The sequence below is a fragment of the Motacilla alba genome, chromosome 3, assembly GCF_015832195.1.
Source record: "Motacilla alba alba isolate MOTALB_02 chromosome 3, Motacilla_alba_V1.0_pri, whole genome shotgun sequence".
Taxonomy (NCBI): domain Eukaryota; kingdom Metazoa; phylum Chordata; class Aves; order Passeriformes; family Motacillidae; genus Motacilla; species Motacilla alba.
This window is the reverse complement of record NC_052018.1, coordinates 29,181,058-29,197,302: the sequence shown is the minus strand read 5'-3', so window position 1 is coordinate 29,197,302 and position 16,245 is coordinate 29,181,058. Positions and strand designations below refer to the sequence as shown.

At 36.3% G+C, this 16,245-nt stretch overlaps 1 protein-coding gene across 2 annotated transcripts in view; it reads left to right on the top strand.

Annotated features, from left to right (window-relative positions):
• The window catches only part of LMBRD1 (LMBR1 domain containing 1), a 66,165-nt gene extending 50,403 nt beyond the window's left edge, over positions 1-15,762 (top strand). The window contains exons 14-16 of one of the 2 annotated variants that reach the window (XM_038131430.1): positions 3,145-3,220; positions 13,538-13,629; positions 13,790-15,762. In XM_038131430.1, the coding sequence (XP_037987358.1) occupies positions 3,145-3,220; positions 13,538-13,629; positions 13,790-13,909 (288 nt within the window). In that variant the 3' untranslated portion in view covers positions 13,910-15,762. The remainder of the gene's footprint in view (positions 1-3,144; positions 3,221-13,537; positions 13,630-13,789) is intronic. The other variant, XM_038131431.1, reaches the window with a different exon arrangement.
• Positions 15,763-16,245: the final 483 nt, after the last annotated feature.

Genomic DNA, 16,245 nt, shown 5'->3' with positions numbered 1-16,245 from the left:
TGAGTAGAAACTGGTTTTATTGTTAAAATAACATGAGACATGAAGAATATGCTGGTAAATTACATCTGGGCTTCTCTGGCATACCAAATAGATAAAAGGTTTTCTGAAAACATCCTGTCCAAGAATATTTCAGAATGTATCAGGAACATTTTCTGTGTCTGACAACAGACACAGAAAACTGGATGGAAACTGGATCTTAAATTGCAATATTTTCAAGTGAGGAGAGATGGAGTCTGGGAATGAAGAGAAGCAAGGTATTTTTCTGTGCAGGTAGTAATGAAGAGGTTCTTAAGAGGTATTGAATTTGTGATTATGGATTTAGGAGTGTCCAGGAACATAATCAGGAGCAGGGCAAGCATCAGCAAGCTTCCTGATGAGAACCCGAGAACTCTGTGCACCAGCTGACTTGACAGTCCAGGTTTTCATTGTGCTCTCACACTACAGCTGCTTTCATCCTTTAGAATAACACCGCTGGTAACCAACAGTAAGAACCAAGCAAAAAATGAGCATTCCTCCAGGAAAGCTTAGTGGATGGATGGGCTGAAAAACATGTGTATGACAGTCTGGTGGCTCATAGACTGTGTAAAAGGAGCACTTCCCCCCCTCTGCTTTGCTCTACAGTAATTCCAAATCTAGTAATGTGTCAAGCTAAATTGTTATCACAATCTATAGTAATGCATGAGATAGGTTAGGTTCCTATTTGAATCTTGGACTGTTTGCTTTGGAGACTGTTACTCTTGGCAAGAGCCTTTAATTTGGAAGTGCTGGTAACTTTTCCTTTTAACTGAAAGTGGAGCTTTTGTGAGGCAATTAACATTAACTAGACCTGGGTACTTGCTTTATTAACTCTGAGCACTGGTGTGTTCAAAGCATGTGACCCCAATTCATCAGGAGTGTCTTCAGATGTGGTGTCTGTAGGAAACTTCTGAACATTTCTTCTGGATGTTGTGCCCATACCGACTGAATCCCTCTGTAGGAATTTGTTCAACTTTTGTAGCTCTTCAGACACAAGGATCTTTTAGTTTCACCTCTTGAAGAAATTTGTCTTAACTGTTAATCAGCAGTGGCTCTTTTTATAACCTCTCACAAAGAAAGAATTGTATCCACATCTAGTTTACCTTCTTAGCTTTCAAGCAAAGACATAGCTTTGCCTGTACTTGAGATATAATTCCTATGTCTGTTCAATAAGGCCAAGGGTTATTTTGCCTTTGTCTGAAGTAAAGACCCCTGCTTGCTGATATTTGTACCCAGTGGACTTTTAAGACTTGATTGACCCAGACAGGAATTAAAAAGCCAGTACTTGCCATAAGTAACATGGACGCTTTTCCCTGATTGGGGACCAGAACAGGAATGATCATTTTCTTCAGTCATCACATAGATAATTTGAAGGAATGGAGCTAAATTGCAGGACCCAGTGTCTCCATTGTCAGCAGCAGGAATCCAGAAGTATCATCCCTTGGATGGCTAAGTGTGGAAACAGATCTTTTCAAGTTTTTGATCCTTAAGCAGAAACTAGTCATGTAGGTGTAACAGGCTGTATCCAAACCCTTTATATAATAGCTTGCTATTTTCTGAAGTGTCAGAAAATGTGTCAGCTCTTGAAGCACACATACCGAGTTACTCTCCATAGTTTTGTCTCATGCTTGGCTTTGCTGCATCCTGCTTTCAGCCTTGGAGTAGATTGGGTAACAGAACACTAAAGTTTTACTCTGGCAATACTTGTACTAAAATGTCTGAAATTATAGGAATGTTCATGGAGAACAGTGATATAAGACCTGGAAAAAAGCATAGTTGTTGTCAAAGAAAGCCCATAGGTCTAGCTGTTGTTGTATTTAAAGTTCTGTTAATATGGTAAAGTGAATGAAGATAAGGAAGATAAAACTTTGAAATAGTTATGTTGTGATTGTTTTATGCTGTTGGTGTGCCCCATGGAATTTTACAAGGCATGATACTGTTCTTTTGAAAGAAATGCTTGCTGTGACTGAGCAGTGTAAGCTGGAATAGTGACAAGTCCGCTGGAATACATTCTGGAGATGGGAAACTGCTAAATGTACACTGAATTATGGAAATTTCATGTGTTCTGTTCTTACCCTGTTGTTTGTCTACACATTCTCTTTTGTACCTGATCCCTGTGACTAAGTCATATTCACTTTAGATCCATTTTATAAGGCAGTCTCCCCACTTTCATGGCCTCGCATAAAACAAAATTAACTGTGTGTACAAATTGCTACTTCTTTGGAGAGACACTGAATTGTTTCTCTTGACTATTCCAAGTGAAAGCTGAATTTGCTTAATATTGATAAACTTCCTAAGAGAAGTTGAGGCTTAGTTTTATGTGCCAGCTTGTACTGATTGCTGGTATGTTTTAAGGAACTTGTTTCAGTCTGAAGAAAAGGTGTTGACTCTTACTGATTTCTTTAGGGGGTTTTCTGTGTAGGAAATCATGAGGGTGCAAGTAAGTATAAGTAGGTATGTGACCCTTTAAAGTGATTCAGAGTATAAAAAAATCATTGTAGACCAAAGGATTTTCATTGGACTCTGCTAAAAATTATTCACTGATTGTTCAAAAATGTGGAACACAGAGTTCATGTTCCCTGAAAGGGTCAGTTTTCCAAAGATTTGGGACATTTAAGCAGGTACATTTGAGTTTTCAGTAGTTCACTTAAGCATAATTTTTCTTCTTCTACTCTAGCAGTCCAAGTATGTTGCATGCTTTTAGGCCAGAGTGTATGTATCTGTACATACCAAGTATGTATCTTGCTTTTAGACCAGAAGTAAACTGTATTCATTATCATTATCAATTCTAACAATTCTGTGGTGTCTTCATCACCAAAGCTGATTTTGAAATTAATTTTATGCACACTTAAAAGGTTTCATTTCAGAGCTCAAGTGTATTTTTCACAAGTCTTCAAAAAGAGCACAAGCTATTGTTTTGTTAATGAAATCATACTTAGAAATGGTCTTGTTTTACTGCTCACAGCTTACTGTGCTTATGCTGTTCAAAAATAATACTTTTGAATAATCTATGAGATTTGAGTTTTTAATTAGTTCACTGGAAAATATATTTGGTTTCTGCATCATCATTGTCTATGGAAGACCACTTCTGGTAGACTAATGTACTAATTTTCCATATTTATAATGCAGAGTAATAAGACAATTGATGGTCAGCCAAGGAATGTGACACTTGTGTCTAAAGACTGTGATGCAGATGCACCGGAAGGTAAGATAAATTAGTTCCTTTTATTTCCCATGTGATAGGTGCATGCTCAGCTGTGATAAGCAGCTTAATCTGTCTTTGTGGCTTTAATTTGCTTAAAATGAAGCTGTGATGTATAGTTAAGTTAAAACTTACTTTATTCATTTGAAGGAATGACTATTTTTAGTAGAAACCATGGGTAACAAAGCATTCCAGTTAAGTTTAAAATCTTATGTTTGCTTTAATGTGTATGTAGAAGACCTTAAAAATAAACCCCAGCTGGTGAATAGCTTAGCATTGAAAGTGCATTTCAGTGTGTCTGTTTATCGTACAAACATGCAGACAAGTATGCTATTTGGTCTCTCAAGGTACTCAGGAAAATGAAGGTCTGAGTTTCTCAGTGGAACTTGAGATTCTCTGTGGAAACTTACAAATAAGAGAATTACATAATTTTTAATGAGATGTAAATGTGGGCTCTTCCATGAGCAACAATACCAGTAGAACTAGAAATCTTAGACTATTTTTCTCTAATTCTCTTAGAGTTATGATGGAGATTATAGAGAATGATAAATTTTCTCAGCTGTTTTACTGAATTCCCCCTTTTTGACTGTTATTTGGGCAGAAGATGTATTGTGGTTATTCTGGAGTTAGGTAGTGACTAGCAAGCAGATAGATAATGCTGAAATGTTCCTTGACTTTCCATCTATGCAGGCTTTAGTGGTGATTTTTTTTTTTCTTTTTGAGAGCAAGACTAGTAACATTTTATTTAGTGCTTATTCCTCTGTGAAACTTGAGTAAGGCTATGAATGACTTTTAGCCTGGTTTTATTAAAAAAAACAAGCTAATTGAAATCACGCTGGTTTTATTTTTTGCAGTGTTCCTTTACACTTCCTTTCCCTCTGCACATATGCAGTTTTTTTCAGTTTGAATTGCAGAAGCCATTGCAATACTGATAGTACTCTTTAAGGTCATATTGATTGCTAACACTGATCTTAGCATAAGATTTATAGCCTTCAGAATGGTCCAGATTTTTTTGAACCCAAGCCTTCAGTTGTTCTTACTCTGACCAGCTTTCAGCTCCTCTGTATGAACAGCAGTTGTATTGTGTGTGTATTTCTATCCTCATGAAAATGCTTTACAGTGTTAGTTAATTAATAGAAAAGATAAATAGATGTCCTGTGTTCTCTTCTTTTCAGTATTCTGTAACACCTGATTTTTTGACTGCTTCTTGATGTTCTTAATAACCACTCAGTTTTTCTCTATTTTTGTTATTGGAAAATATGAAACTTAATTTATTTTTGTACAAGTAGAGGTAACTGGACCATTAGTTCTTTGTTCCTAGTCTGTCAAGCCAGCTCTCTTCTTGCAGGGCAGTTCCCTTGTATTTATGCTTATCTTCAAATCTAGTATATGAGTTAGTCTTGTTCCCGGTGGTTCATACCATTTCCCAAGGGTGATTTCCCCCCCCCCCCCCCCCCCCCATTTTTTCCCCATACTTCAAATCATTAATCCATTTTTTTGATGGCTGTTTTTAGACTTAATGCAGTTTCAAGTGTTTAGATATTTTGACAAATATAATTGTTCAATTAATGCTTAAGCTGTCCTGTTTTTGTGATTAAAAATAGAAACTCTGGCAAAATTTAGAAGGGCAAATTTGTTGCCTTTCAAAATGAGATCACTTTTGCCCAAATTGTACAGATCTTTGTTTCTTGTAAGCAGCTTTTTGACTAGGCCAGTATCTGCTGAAAGCACAATATACTCACAGGCATTGATAAGCTTGTTAGTCTTGACCTTTGTGAGAGAAATTAAAATAGTCTGATTTCCTCAGACTTTGCTTAATTATAGAAACTGGGATTAGATTTAAATGAACTTACTCAATTCCACCCATACTTGAATTTTTTGTATTCTTTTAATACTTTACGTAATTTTCTTTCTTAGTTTACTTTGATCAATGGAAACAGTATGCTGATGCTTAAAACTAGTCTTCTGATGTACTGAACAGAAATTGGTCCGTGTAAAAGATGGCTTTGGTTTGTCGTCATCATGTTGTTACAGTGTTTATCTCTGATCATGGTTTCCTTTATTAATAGAAAAGAGGTGAAGATGTTGATATGCTGTCCTGTGCTAGTATAAGTAGAAAATGGATGGATATTTCTTAAATGTGAAAATCAATGTGATCAAAAGGTTTAAGTGGAGTTGTGTTGACTGTAGATAATACATTCAGGCAACTCATGTGTTTTTATAACTGAAAGAAAAGTTGATTTTGTAACAATCAACTTTAAAAAAAAGTTGCATTGGTAAAAACACTTCAATGATTGTTTAATCCAGTCAGTTTTAGAAACTGGAGATGTAATCCTTACCTTGGAATACTTGTAATTTTTAATACTAATGTAAAAACTAATGTGAAAGAGTAGATGTTATTCTTTTCTGTGATCAGACAGAGCATCTTGACAAGTCAGATTTATTTCAAAGGTAGCAATTGGTCTTCTAAATACAATTTCTCTTGTTTTTAAGGATATTAGACATGGGCAAAAATAGATGCAAATAACTAAGATAAAGAGAGGTTGGTCAAGCACTTGCAGTTTGAATTGCCTTCTTTGGTACTGCGGTTTTTGTAAACCAGTGAACTGAAACTAAATGCAAACATTTATTTGTCTCCTCAATTAATTTTGTTCCACTTAAACTGATGTAATTCGAACAGGTGTTTTTCCTTAAACATAAAGCAAGCAATGACCTTTTAATGGCTCTGATGATAGATAAGCTTAAAGCAATCTGCTGCCTTATTGAATGCTCAGATGTTGGAGATATGATCTTCTTACTGTTACTAAGTAAATTATTTTTTTCTTTCTGAGATGGTAGAAGAGACCTGTTCAACTTCAGGCTGTTACAGGCACTGTATTGGGCAGCATTTCCTGTAGATTTGTTTCAAGCTAATGTTTGGTTTGGTCCAAAGGACAATTTCTGGAGAACACAAGGCAGTTAAAATGCAATCTTACAGAAAACACATTCTTGAGTATTTCTAGTTATATATATGTTTTAGCATTTTTATCTGCTTTCATTCAGCAAAGCTTGTCTCTACATACTCCTGATATATAGGGGGTAAATCTATTTTATACTCAGATAAGGGCCATAATAGTGTAACTACATGTAACAGAATAGAAAACAAAAGATAATAGAGGAGGGTACATCTTTTAAGTCAAGTACCTTTTTTAGTTTATCATCTTGCACAAAAGGTTTGTGCTCTGGTTAACTTAAAAGGCTCCATAAGTAGTCTTTTGTGGGCAGCAAGTTATTTTTGTTATAACTTATATTTGTTACAGGCAAAACAACCTTTAGTTTTGTGTTCAATACAGTTGGGCAAAAATATCATTTGTTGACTGTTTTCAAGGCTAAGGACAGCTGAAATGTTGGGTCCACAATTCGGTTGAGTACAAGGTAAAACAAAGAAGTTCCATTATTTGAGTAAGACTCTTGCAGCAGGATTAATGTGTTGAAAACTTGGTAGAGGTTTAGTTTAACAGGTTGATGGATGTAATGTAAATGAGCAATGACTCAGCTGCAAGCCTGCACTATGAGATAGGACAAACCCTATCTGACTCTTTCTAGAATAAAAGATCTAGTTTTTAAGTGTCACTCACTTTAAATGCATAACTTGCTCTGAATCCCCCTTGGATTCTTTTCCTTCATTGAGGAAATGAGCCTTGCCCAAGGCCTCTTACAGGCTGGGTACAGTCTAACTGCTAGGCCTTTTTCATAGACCTGTGCTGATTTGGAACTACATGTGAAGTGAGAAAAGAAATAATCTCATTTCTAAGGCTTTGAAATTACTTGATCGGTGCTGCCTTTTAAGACACTCTTATTAGGTAGAAGTCAAAGTGTTCAGGACCTCAGGCTTTATTTTTGCCTGAATAAAGATTAGATATAGACATTACTCAAGCTGGAAAGGAGGCCCAAATACAAATGCCAAAACAGGAGCATATTCTGTTTCTCTTCTAGAGAAATGCAGGAGACTTGCAAAGGGAAACCACAAGCAAGTTGCTCAGAACCCTCCGTAATTTTGTATGAGGAGTTGTATGACTGTAGGTTATCACTTTCAAACTGTTGTTGTGAATTAATTTGAAAAATTACAAAATGCTTTACATAAAGTAAGTATTTTAGCAAGTACCTTGCATTTTCCTGTTGCTTTGTGAATGACCTCACTAGTACTTTACCCTGAATCTATACTTAAACCTTACATTTTCCAAGTCCTCTATAACCATAAGAACTCCATATAGATAAGTACAATGGTGCATGTCTCAGCACAGAAAGGCCTGTTTGGCACCTGTAAACAATATGAACAGCTAAGACTGCTATAAATATCTTTTTGCAGTACATTGTTCACTGACACGCAGGTCTAGATATGTCAATTCCAGCAATTATTTTTCCTAAAAGAGGAGGTTTTGATAAGAATGAAAATACTAGGTTATGCTGTCTGCTGCTTCCTTTGTGTAGAGTTTTACATCTGTGTTCATCCCTAGAGTATTGCCTTTGATGTTTATCACTGGCTAGATCTTTAAAATAAGAATTGTTTGCCTCTAGTTACTTCAAATTAAGGTTTTCAAGGGAGACTCAGAAAATACCTCTTGAAGAACTTCAAGTTTAAGGTGGCAATTCAAGGTGTGAAGTTACAATTATGGCTTGTCTTTAAACCCATGTGGCTGGTGCTTGTAATTAACCTGAATTGTACTCAATGTTTCAAAGGATCTCTACTTTCACAAAAAGCACTAAGAATACTTTTTCCATCAGCAGGCTGATCCAATGGTTTATTGCTTCCCTGTAGGAACTGGGCATTATCTCTTTCGAATTAAACTGGCTTCAGATTTAGCTGTTGGCTAATGCTGCACCTTTTCACTTTATACATGGACTTGTAGCATTAGTATTTTCCTCACTTGAGGGTACTTGATTAACATTAAAATCAAGTCATCCTTTAAACTTATGAAAGATGAGATTAACTCGTTTAGCTCTTCAAATCTCATTAAATGTTTTTCGCCTAGTCTGTTAATACATGCAAATCTTGGCACCCTCACCGATTCTCTGTAACCAAAGTGAAATAGATACCTTATAGCTGGATGAAATTTTGCATTATAATTCCATAACTGTGCTAGGATGAACTCCAAATCTAAAACAGCCAAAAAAGGACTGACAGGCTCTCTGAATGTAGAGAGGGAAGTAGTGAAAACTCTTGCTATGTTTAGATAAAGTTTGTTTGTACTTGGCTGTAAGACTCAGAACCTTCTTTCTACAACTAAATCCTTCATTCATACATAAATGCAAATCCTGTTCCTACATGTCACTTCATTTAAATTTGACTGTTGGGGAAAAAATGTCACACCCAGATCATTCAATAGAATGTTATTTTTATTATTTAGCATTAACAAACTGTGATTAGTGACTTTTTTCTTCTTTTGGCACAGAATTTTGGAGGATCCTACTGGGAGCCTCCTTATGCTATAAAGCCCTGCTAGCACTGATGGGACTTAAGAATTCTTGAGCCATTTAATGTCAACATTCATAATGTGTAATTATCATCAAGAAATTTTGTGACTGCTGCAGTTGTTCACGTACTGTAAAATAACTGCAAATAGCTATTGATTATCCAGACTTGTAACTTTTGTTATAAAATCAGATCTATTTGTTATAAAATCAGACTGATTCACATGAATTACATAATTTTTTGTCTAGTTTTATATCAGGTTGTGTTTGATTTGCAGATAGACCATGAGAAGTATCATACACAATTTTACTGTAGCTTGAAGCACTGGAAAAACACACTTTGCTTTCTAGATGATTTGTCCCAAATAGCTTTTTCAGGCTCCCCATTAGTTCCTGGTTTCCAGGTTTCTGGCTCCTCCTTAGACTGCAAAATATGTTCTTTTGTCAGGATTTGATTCCAGACCTACTGAGCAGCTTCTGTTGAATAAGGTAGCTTTTTGGACTAGACTTTATCTGGCTAGACTTTTGGGCTCTACAGGTCTAATTTAGATGCCATCTCACTACCGCTTCCAGCTAAACAAGAAAAACCTGCACCAAAGCCAGACAACTGGGATGAAACAGCAGGCAGCTTTTTTTGCTTGCGTGTTAGACCTAGATTTTAGAAGATTTTAGATAGCTGCAAACTGTTGTTTAACATCTGAGTGATTTGATACTCATGCTTCTGTTGTGCTCTGTAGTACTTCAAAGTGCTGTCAGCTTGAAGTGTTGGAAGCTTAGTGATTCCCATCTCTAAGTGGGGAGTTATTGTAGCTACATACAGCCAGTTGGGAAATATTTTCAGATCCCTGCTATATGCGAGTAGTATGTGTTCCAGTATGCTTTTCAGTCTGATAAGGGATCAAAGGTGTAATTTTATTGCAAAGTTAACCTTGAAGCAAGTGGTGCTGAAGCTGTTTAATACTGGCATTATTGTGAAAGCTGAATGAGTGATGAATTGAAATTTAAGCAGTTTCTGAGAGAAGTTAGCTGAGAGAAAGATAATGGTATAGGATGCCACAACCCACAAGTTGTAAAAGCTTTGTTTAGTGATTAATTTTAGCTTGTGAAACCAGAGAAGTAGCAGCAGTGAAGGGGCTGGATTGTCAAGTGCAAAGACAGGCTCAACAGCTGAATGAGGCTACTATTAATTCTGTGTGTGTGTGTGTATATATATCACAGCAGAGAAGAATATAGAATAAGTGCGGATATGCTCAAATAGTATATTAAAAAAACACTTGTAGAAACTAATGACTAAGGACCAATTAGGAACCTAGTAATTTTTTGCTGTTTAGCCAACAAGAAAAGAAAAAAATCCTGTATTTGTGCTGGGACAGCTGTTGCTTCCATTCCATGAATCTGTTCCCAGAGAAATGTGGAAGTGATATGTGAAATACAGTATTTACCATAAACTTCTGTGGACTTTGGAAGCACTGGAGTGACCTGAAGACTATGAAATATTGATCAAGATGTTAGGTTGTGAGAAGATAGGTACAAAATGGGGAAAATTTTAATATACCTGTTAATATCCTCCTGTAGAGACTCCTGAAGTTTGCCTTGTCTCAACAATTCGATATGTGATACAAAGCCATACCTAGAACCTTCAAACAGCAGGTCCTTTTTGCAATGATTTGCAAAAAGCTTGATTTATTGACAGCAAGCTTTTGATTTGTTTGGCAGCAAGGCTGTAAGAAATAAGTATTCTTGGATACCTGAAGCTATGCCTTTAATATGTCTACAGTCTGAAGTTTTGCAGTGCTTAGATTTTCCAGTGCAGTAAGGATGCAGCTTTTCCTTTGGAAGTGGTTTTGAGTGTATTTTAAGTAAAACGAAGTTGTGCTTGAATCTGGGGACATTGACTTCATCTGTCTTTGGATAGCATACTCACTTTGGGGTTTTTCATCCAAAAATACCATTGTTATTTAGGTTTGTGTTGTCTCAATATCTACTTTCTTGTAATGATTTTGAGCACACACAGGACATAAGAGGTAATACAGTCCAGCCCCCCAGTAAGGGGGAAGTAGAGCAGGTTGCTCACATCCATCTAGCTTTGAATTTCTGAGGGACAGCCTGCTTCAATGTTTACCTATGCTGATTGCCTCTTCTACTATTTAATAGGTGTATTTCTTGCTGTAGCTCTGCCATCTGTTGTCCTGTTGTTATGCAGGTCTAGGAGGAATCTCATTTAATACTTTGTAAGCCCCCACTAGATAGCAGAAGCAGTAGTAAGACACCCCTGCTAGCACCTTTACTTCAAGCTGAAAGAACACATCGTCATTATCTGCTGTGGGCTCTATGCTGTTGAAGCTGTTGCAGTGGTCGTCCACTAGATTTGCTTCAGTAAGTCAATGCTGCTTTTGTACTGGGCAGCCCAAGATGGCACCATTGCAGATGCAGTTTGTCACAGTGGAAGAACTGATCAGTTTCGTGGCGTTTCGCTGCATTCCAGATAGTGAAGCCTGATACTCAGTTACACTTCCGAGTTATGGACGAACACCAGTACCTACATGTTCTGTTTGTCTACTGGGAGATGTCACTTTCTGCACAGTTGCATTTTGTCTGGCCAGCCCTGAGCCTGCACTATTGCATGGTGTTACTTTGTTCCAGGCGCAGGGCTTTTGTCTCTGTTCAACTTTCAGGACTGTTTCAAGGGGCTTGGGAACAGCCCTTTCCTAAATCTGACCATCTAGTGTGTTTGACCTCTGCACTTTATTTCTCCCCAATTTGATCTGTGAATTTACAGAGGGTATAATCTGCTTCATTGTCTAGTTGATTAATAAAGAGGTAAAACAAGTGTACAGTATTGACTTTCAAATAATGCCGATGTTTATAAATTACATTGTTCACAGCAATTTGTAACTCTTCCCTAAGAAACTACTTCCTTTTACGTGCTTTAGGGAAAGTTTACTGTGTTTTGAGATGTGTAAAAGACTGACCTCATCAGTAAGTTCTTACAATTTGAGTTTTCAGTGCACACAATCACGTTTTAGGCTTTAATATTTGGCTTTGAACAAAATAATAATTGTAATTCATCATAAAGTAGCTAATTCACTTCCTGGAAGGAGCCTTAATTTGAAAATAGCACATTAAGTGTAACTATTTCTTACCGTAATTAAAAACTTCATTAGTGGATTCAAACCAAAAAATAGTTGACTCTTCTGGTAGTAATGACTATTCATACTTGTCATTCCTTATTTTAAAAATGGTTTTGTCTTGAATCCTGGCTGTTCAGCTTTGTTCCTTGGTCAGCACTATATACGTGCATAGAATATGTTGTATTTTTTAAATGGTGGCAGGTATCTATTGGAGGCTTGGTAGCTTTCCATGTGTACTTTTGTTTCACATGATCAAGATACATCTAATATTCACATTGATCATTCTGGATAGCAAGTAGCTATCTTAATTCAGGCTATTCATTATAACTTATTCTAAATTGAGTCATATGGAGAAATCAGTTGATAAAAAATGTCATGTCAGCCTATTAAATAACATTTGTTCAGAAACAATAGCTAAAATTTAGTTATCTGCTCTTGTAACATTGCATAGAAATATTCTCTCAAGGTCAAATTATTCCAAAATACTTATCATAATCTATTTAATCCAATTATTATAAACTGCCATCTGAAAGTCTTTTAGTTATTTTTTAATTCAAGTAACCAGCTGGAGAGCTGCAGATGCTATTAACTATATTATCTGCAGTTCTGAAGTATCTTCTCTTCACTGGTGTTTCTTTCTTAGATGACTGTGGAAAGTGAGCTATGCAACTATGTAAGTAGCGCAGCACTCACAGCTTTAGAAGGCAGGAAATCTTTACTTCAACTGCGCCTGGGGAATATTTCCCAAGCTGGGGTCTGAACTGAGGGACAAACAGGCAGTTTCTGGGTTGCTTACCTTTCTCTGGTGTTCAACATGTTTGCACACCAGTTCCTGCTCTGAAATGAGCTTTAGGTGGGGTTTGAAGCATAGTAAGCATAGTGTAAAAAAACAAGACGACCAGCCAGGAATTGATATTTTACCTTAGCATGGACTCAGTACATGCCCTTCCTTGCGTTTGAGAGATTAATGAACTGGATCATGTGTCCTGCTGGCCATCCTCTAGCCTGACCCCTTAAATGCCACAGGTTCAGTGTCCTATACAAGCCTTTACTCTCTCTGTGTGTTGAAAATTCCTTGGAAATTTGATTCTTAGTTTTAAAATCTCCCAGTTAGAAATGAAGAAAAATACACCCACATCAGAAAATCCTACTTCAATATTCTTCTTGTTAGAGGAGTAAGGTTTAGCCAGCACAGTCAGGTCTTGTGTACAAATACGGATTGTGTTATCTGGCTTGCTAAAGGCCCAGTACATGGTGGAGTTTTTTTGTGTACATGTAATTAATTGACTTTTGATTTTTTACAAAGCTTATGTAATCCTGGTAGCAACACAGTTTTTCAAATACCTGAAATGTGTGTTTTAATCCAGAACCTGCTTTGTATGGCCGTGGTTTATATAAAATTGGAAGTGAGTTCCCTTTTGGACTGATTCTAGTTAGTAATTGACATATCTGCATGAGAAATTGTTCTCAGTAGTAATAGGGTTACCTATGTGACTTGTAGCTTTGCATTGTGTGTCTCAGTCACTCCCCCATAACAAGTGTCCCTTTTGTATACCTTCTTGGTAGTAGAGTAAATTCTTCTCCTCCTTCGTGGTAGGAGAGTAAATTAGATGTAATAGAGTGTAATCATATTGCGGAGTTAAATATTGCTGAATGCTGCTAAAATATTATCCTACTATATGGTATTAAGCTGATTTTGTTATTCTGTGTTAATCAGTACTATTTCCTTTCAATTTAGATCAGTGTATTGTCACTCGGATGTACCTCTTTCTTCATAAATTTTGGTTCTTCAGTGCAGCCTATTACTTTGGGAACTGGGCATTCATTGCAGTAAGTACTTGGAATTTGGAGACCTCTGAATTGAGTTGGGTAAATTACAGTAGTTGTCATTGCATCATTTGTATCACCACACTACAATTTGTTTTACTTATATTGCATTTATATGCCCCTGAACTCAATAACAGTAACACTCTCTACTTTAAATTTGCAGGTCTTTTTAATTGGATTAATTGTTTCATGCTGCAAAGGCAAGAAATCAATCATTGAAGGTGAAGTAGATGATGATGATTCAGATATGAGTGATGATGAACTGCCTGTTTATTACCATTGACAGCCTTTTGCCTTCAAGATGAAAAAATGTAAAATTACGTTGAGTGTCATGCCCATGTGGAACTTGTATCCAGATAAGCATCTTTGCACCTGTAAAAATAAATGAAATGAGCGTACACTCGCTTAAAGGGATAAAAAACCTGAATATCACTTTGAGTATCACTCTTAAATGAGAACAAATGTTGAAGCTGACTTTGAGTAATATATAGAAAATATTGTTTTATGATTAAACATGTGTAACCTTCTGATGTATAATTTGATGAACTGTTGTAACTATTTCATAATTCACAATGCTTTTCTGTTAACTTAGGTTTTCTTAAATACTTCCATGCTTAACTTGTAGGACATTTTTATTCATAAATACAACTAAAATCCTGCAAAACAGTGCAAATAGTGCAGGAAAGATTTGGGTAAAGTTTACATTTTCAGAAGGACTTAACTTTTGCATTAGTTTTGCTGGGATTTCTGTATAAAACTAGAGCTAACAAGAGATTTTCCATTAAAGTATGCCAAAAAATATTATTGAAATGGTGAGTTTCCAGTCTGTGAAAAATAAGTAATTTTTATACTGTGATTTCCACTAAGTTACCGTGGAAATCCTCAGGTAACTATGAGGTGGCTTTGCTCTCTCAAAGGAGATCATAGTGTAAATTATATTATTCAGCACTGTTGCAGTGTTTTAGTATGGTTCAGTTCTGAAACTTCCAGGTGCCTGATATAGTCATAACCAATGGAATAATTAAGATGTGATTAATTTTTAACTTATTTTTCTCTTTAATGCAAATTGTCTAGTTTGAAGTTCTTTCAATATTTAAAGTAAATGTTGTCAATTTGTTTACAAACCAATATGTTTATATAAACACAGTTCAGAAATATTTTTGTCATTCGTGTTGTCTTTGTAAATGAATCCTATTTTAGCTATATAGTTACTGAGCTATATTTCTAAGGATGAAAAAAATCTTCATATATCCTTTGACAGACTCTGAAAGAGAAAATGTTTACAACGACAGGTTTTTTAGCTTCCAATTCTACCTGAGGGACATTACAGTCTGTGCAAGCACATGGAAAGGTTATTAGGTAGTCTTTTTTATAAGACTAATTGTTAAATAGCTATTAGAATGTAGGGTAGTTATTAATATCATGTCCTGCTTTCATGTTTGCAAACACTAAAGTTATTTCAAGAACAATCTGCCTATTTCTGCAGTATTTCAGAACAGCAGGCTCTCAGGAACTTCTGCATTCTAATTTAGTTTCACCATTGGAGGAGGTCTTAGGTGAGTTATGTAGGTCATGCAGGAATGCAAGGAACTGATGTTTGGACTATAGGAACAAAAAAACCTGGGATCTTTTAACAAGCCTTCTGTACCAACTGCTCCAGTAATATAAATGTTGATGTGGCAATGTGGAAGAATCACACACAGAATAAGCTGAGTTGGAAGGGACCCACATGGATTACAGAGTCCAGCTCCTGGTGTTGTAGGTGGCTCATAAGCTGAAAATAAGCAGTCAGGTCTGCTCAACCAATATCAATCAATCTGTTTGCTACCAATGTGACATTTGAAAGGACAGAAATGTATTCAGACACTGAGAGCAGGTACTGAAATTTGACTAGGCAGTCTGAACTGTCTGACTAGAATTAGCTGAATATTATTTAAACGTGACAACTGGGCAAACTTGCAAGGAATTAGTTATAAGGAGTTCAAGTAATTCAAACAGAAGGTAGAATGTGATGTTGACTGTCTGGAAGCTGCATCAAGAGCATAGCAAGAACTTGGAGTATACTTATTGGTAGATGCCCTGGTGGAAAACTTACATGAGCTAATTTAAATAAAGTTAACTGCTCAGATGTCCTCCTTTCTTTCTGGGTTTTATTCATTTGTCATCTTCAGTTTTAACCAAAAATTGTCACTTCCTTCTTGCAGGTTAGTTTGTAACACAGCTTTGCAGAGTTATATCCATTCTGCCCTAACTTTGCCCTGGGGAGATCGCTGCTCATCTGGGGAAGATTGTTGGGAAGGAGTTGGTTTTGTGCCATGTAGCTGCTTCATGCTATGTGCAGGCCTAGGGGATCACTGGCCAAGATGCCTGGCCAGTGCCTAGGTACATTTTGTTATTGGTCTCTCCTGTTTCTAGCATTTCCTTAATTTCCAGGGATTTCTCCCCAGTCCAGTTCTGTTTCCTGTCTAAATAATCTATATGCAGTAATACAGTGATCTGCCTTTGAAACGGTGACTTTGTCTTTTTAATTGGAGGACTCAGTAAGTAGCAGATCTTTTTATCCAGATATTAATCAGATTTATAAGCAGCCCATTGTTATTAATTGCAGCTATCAAGAAG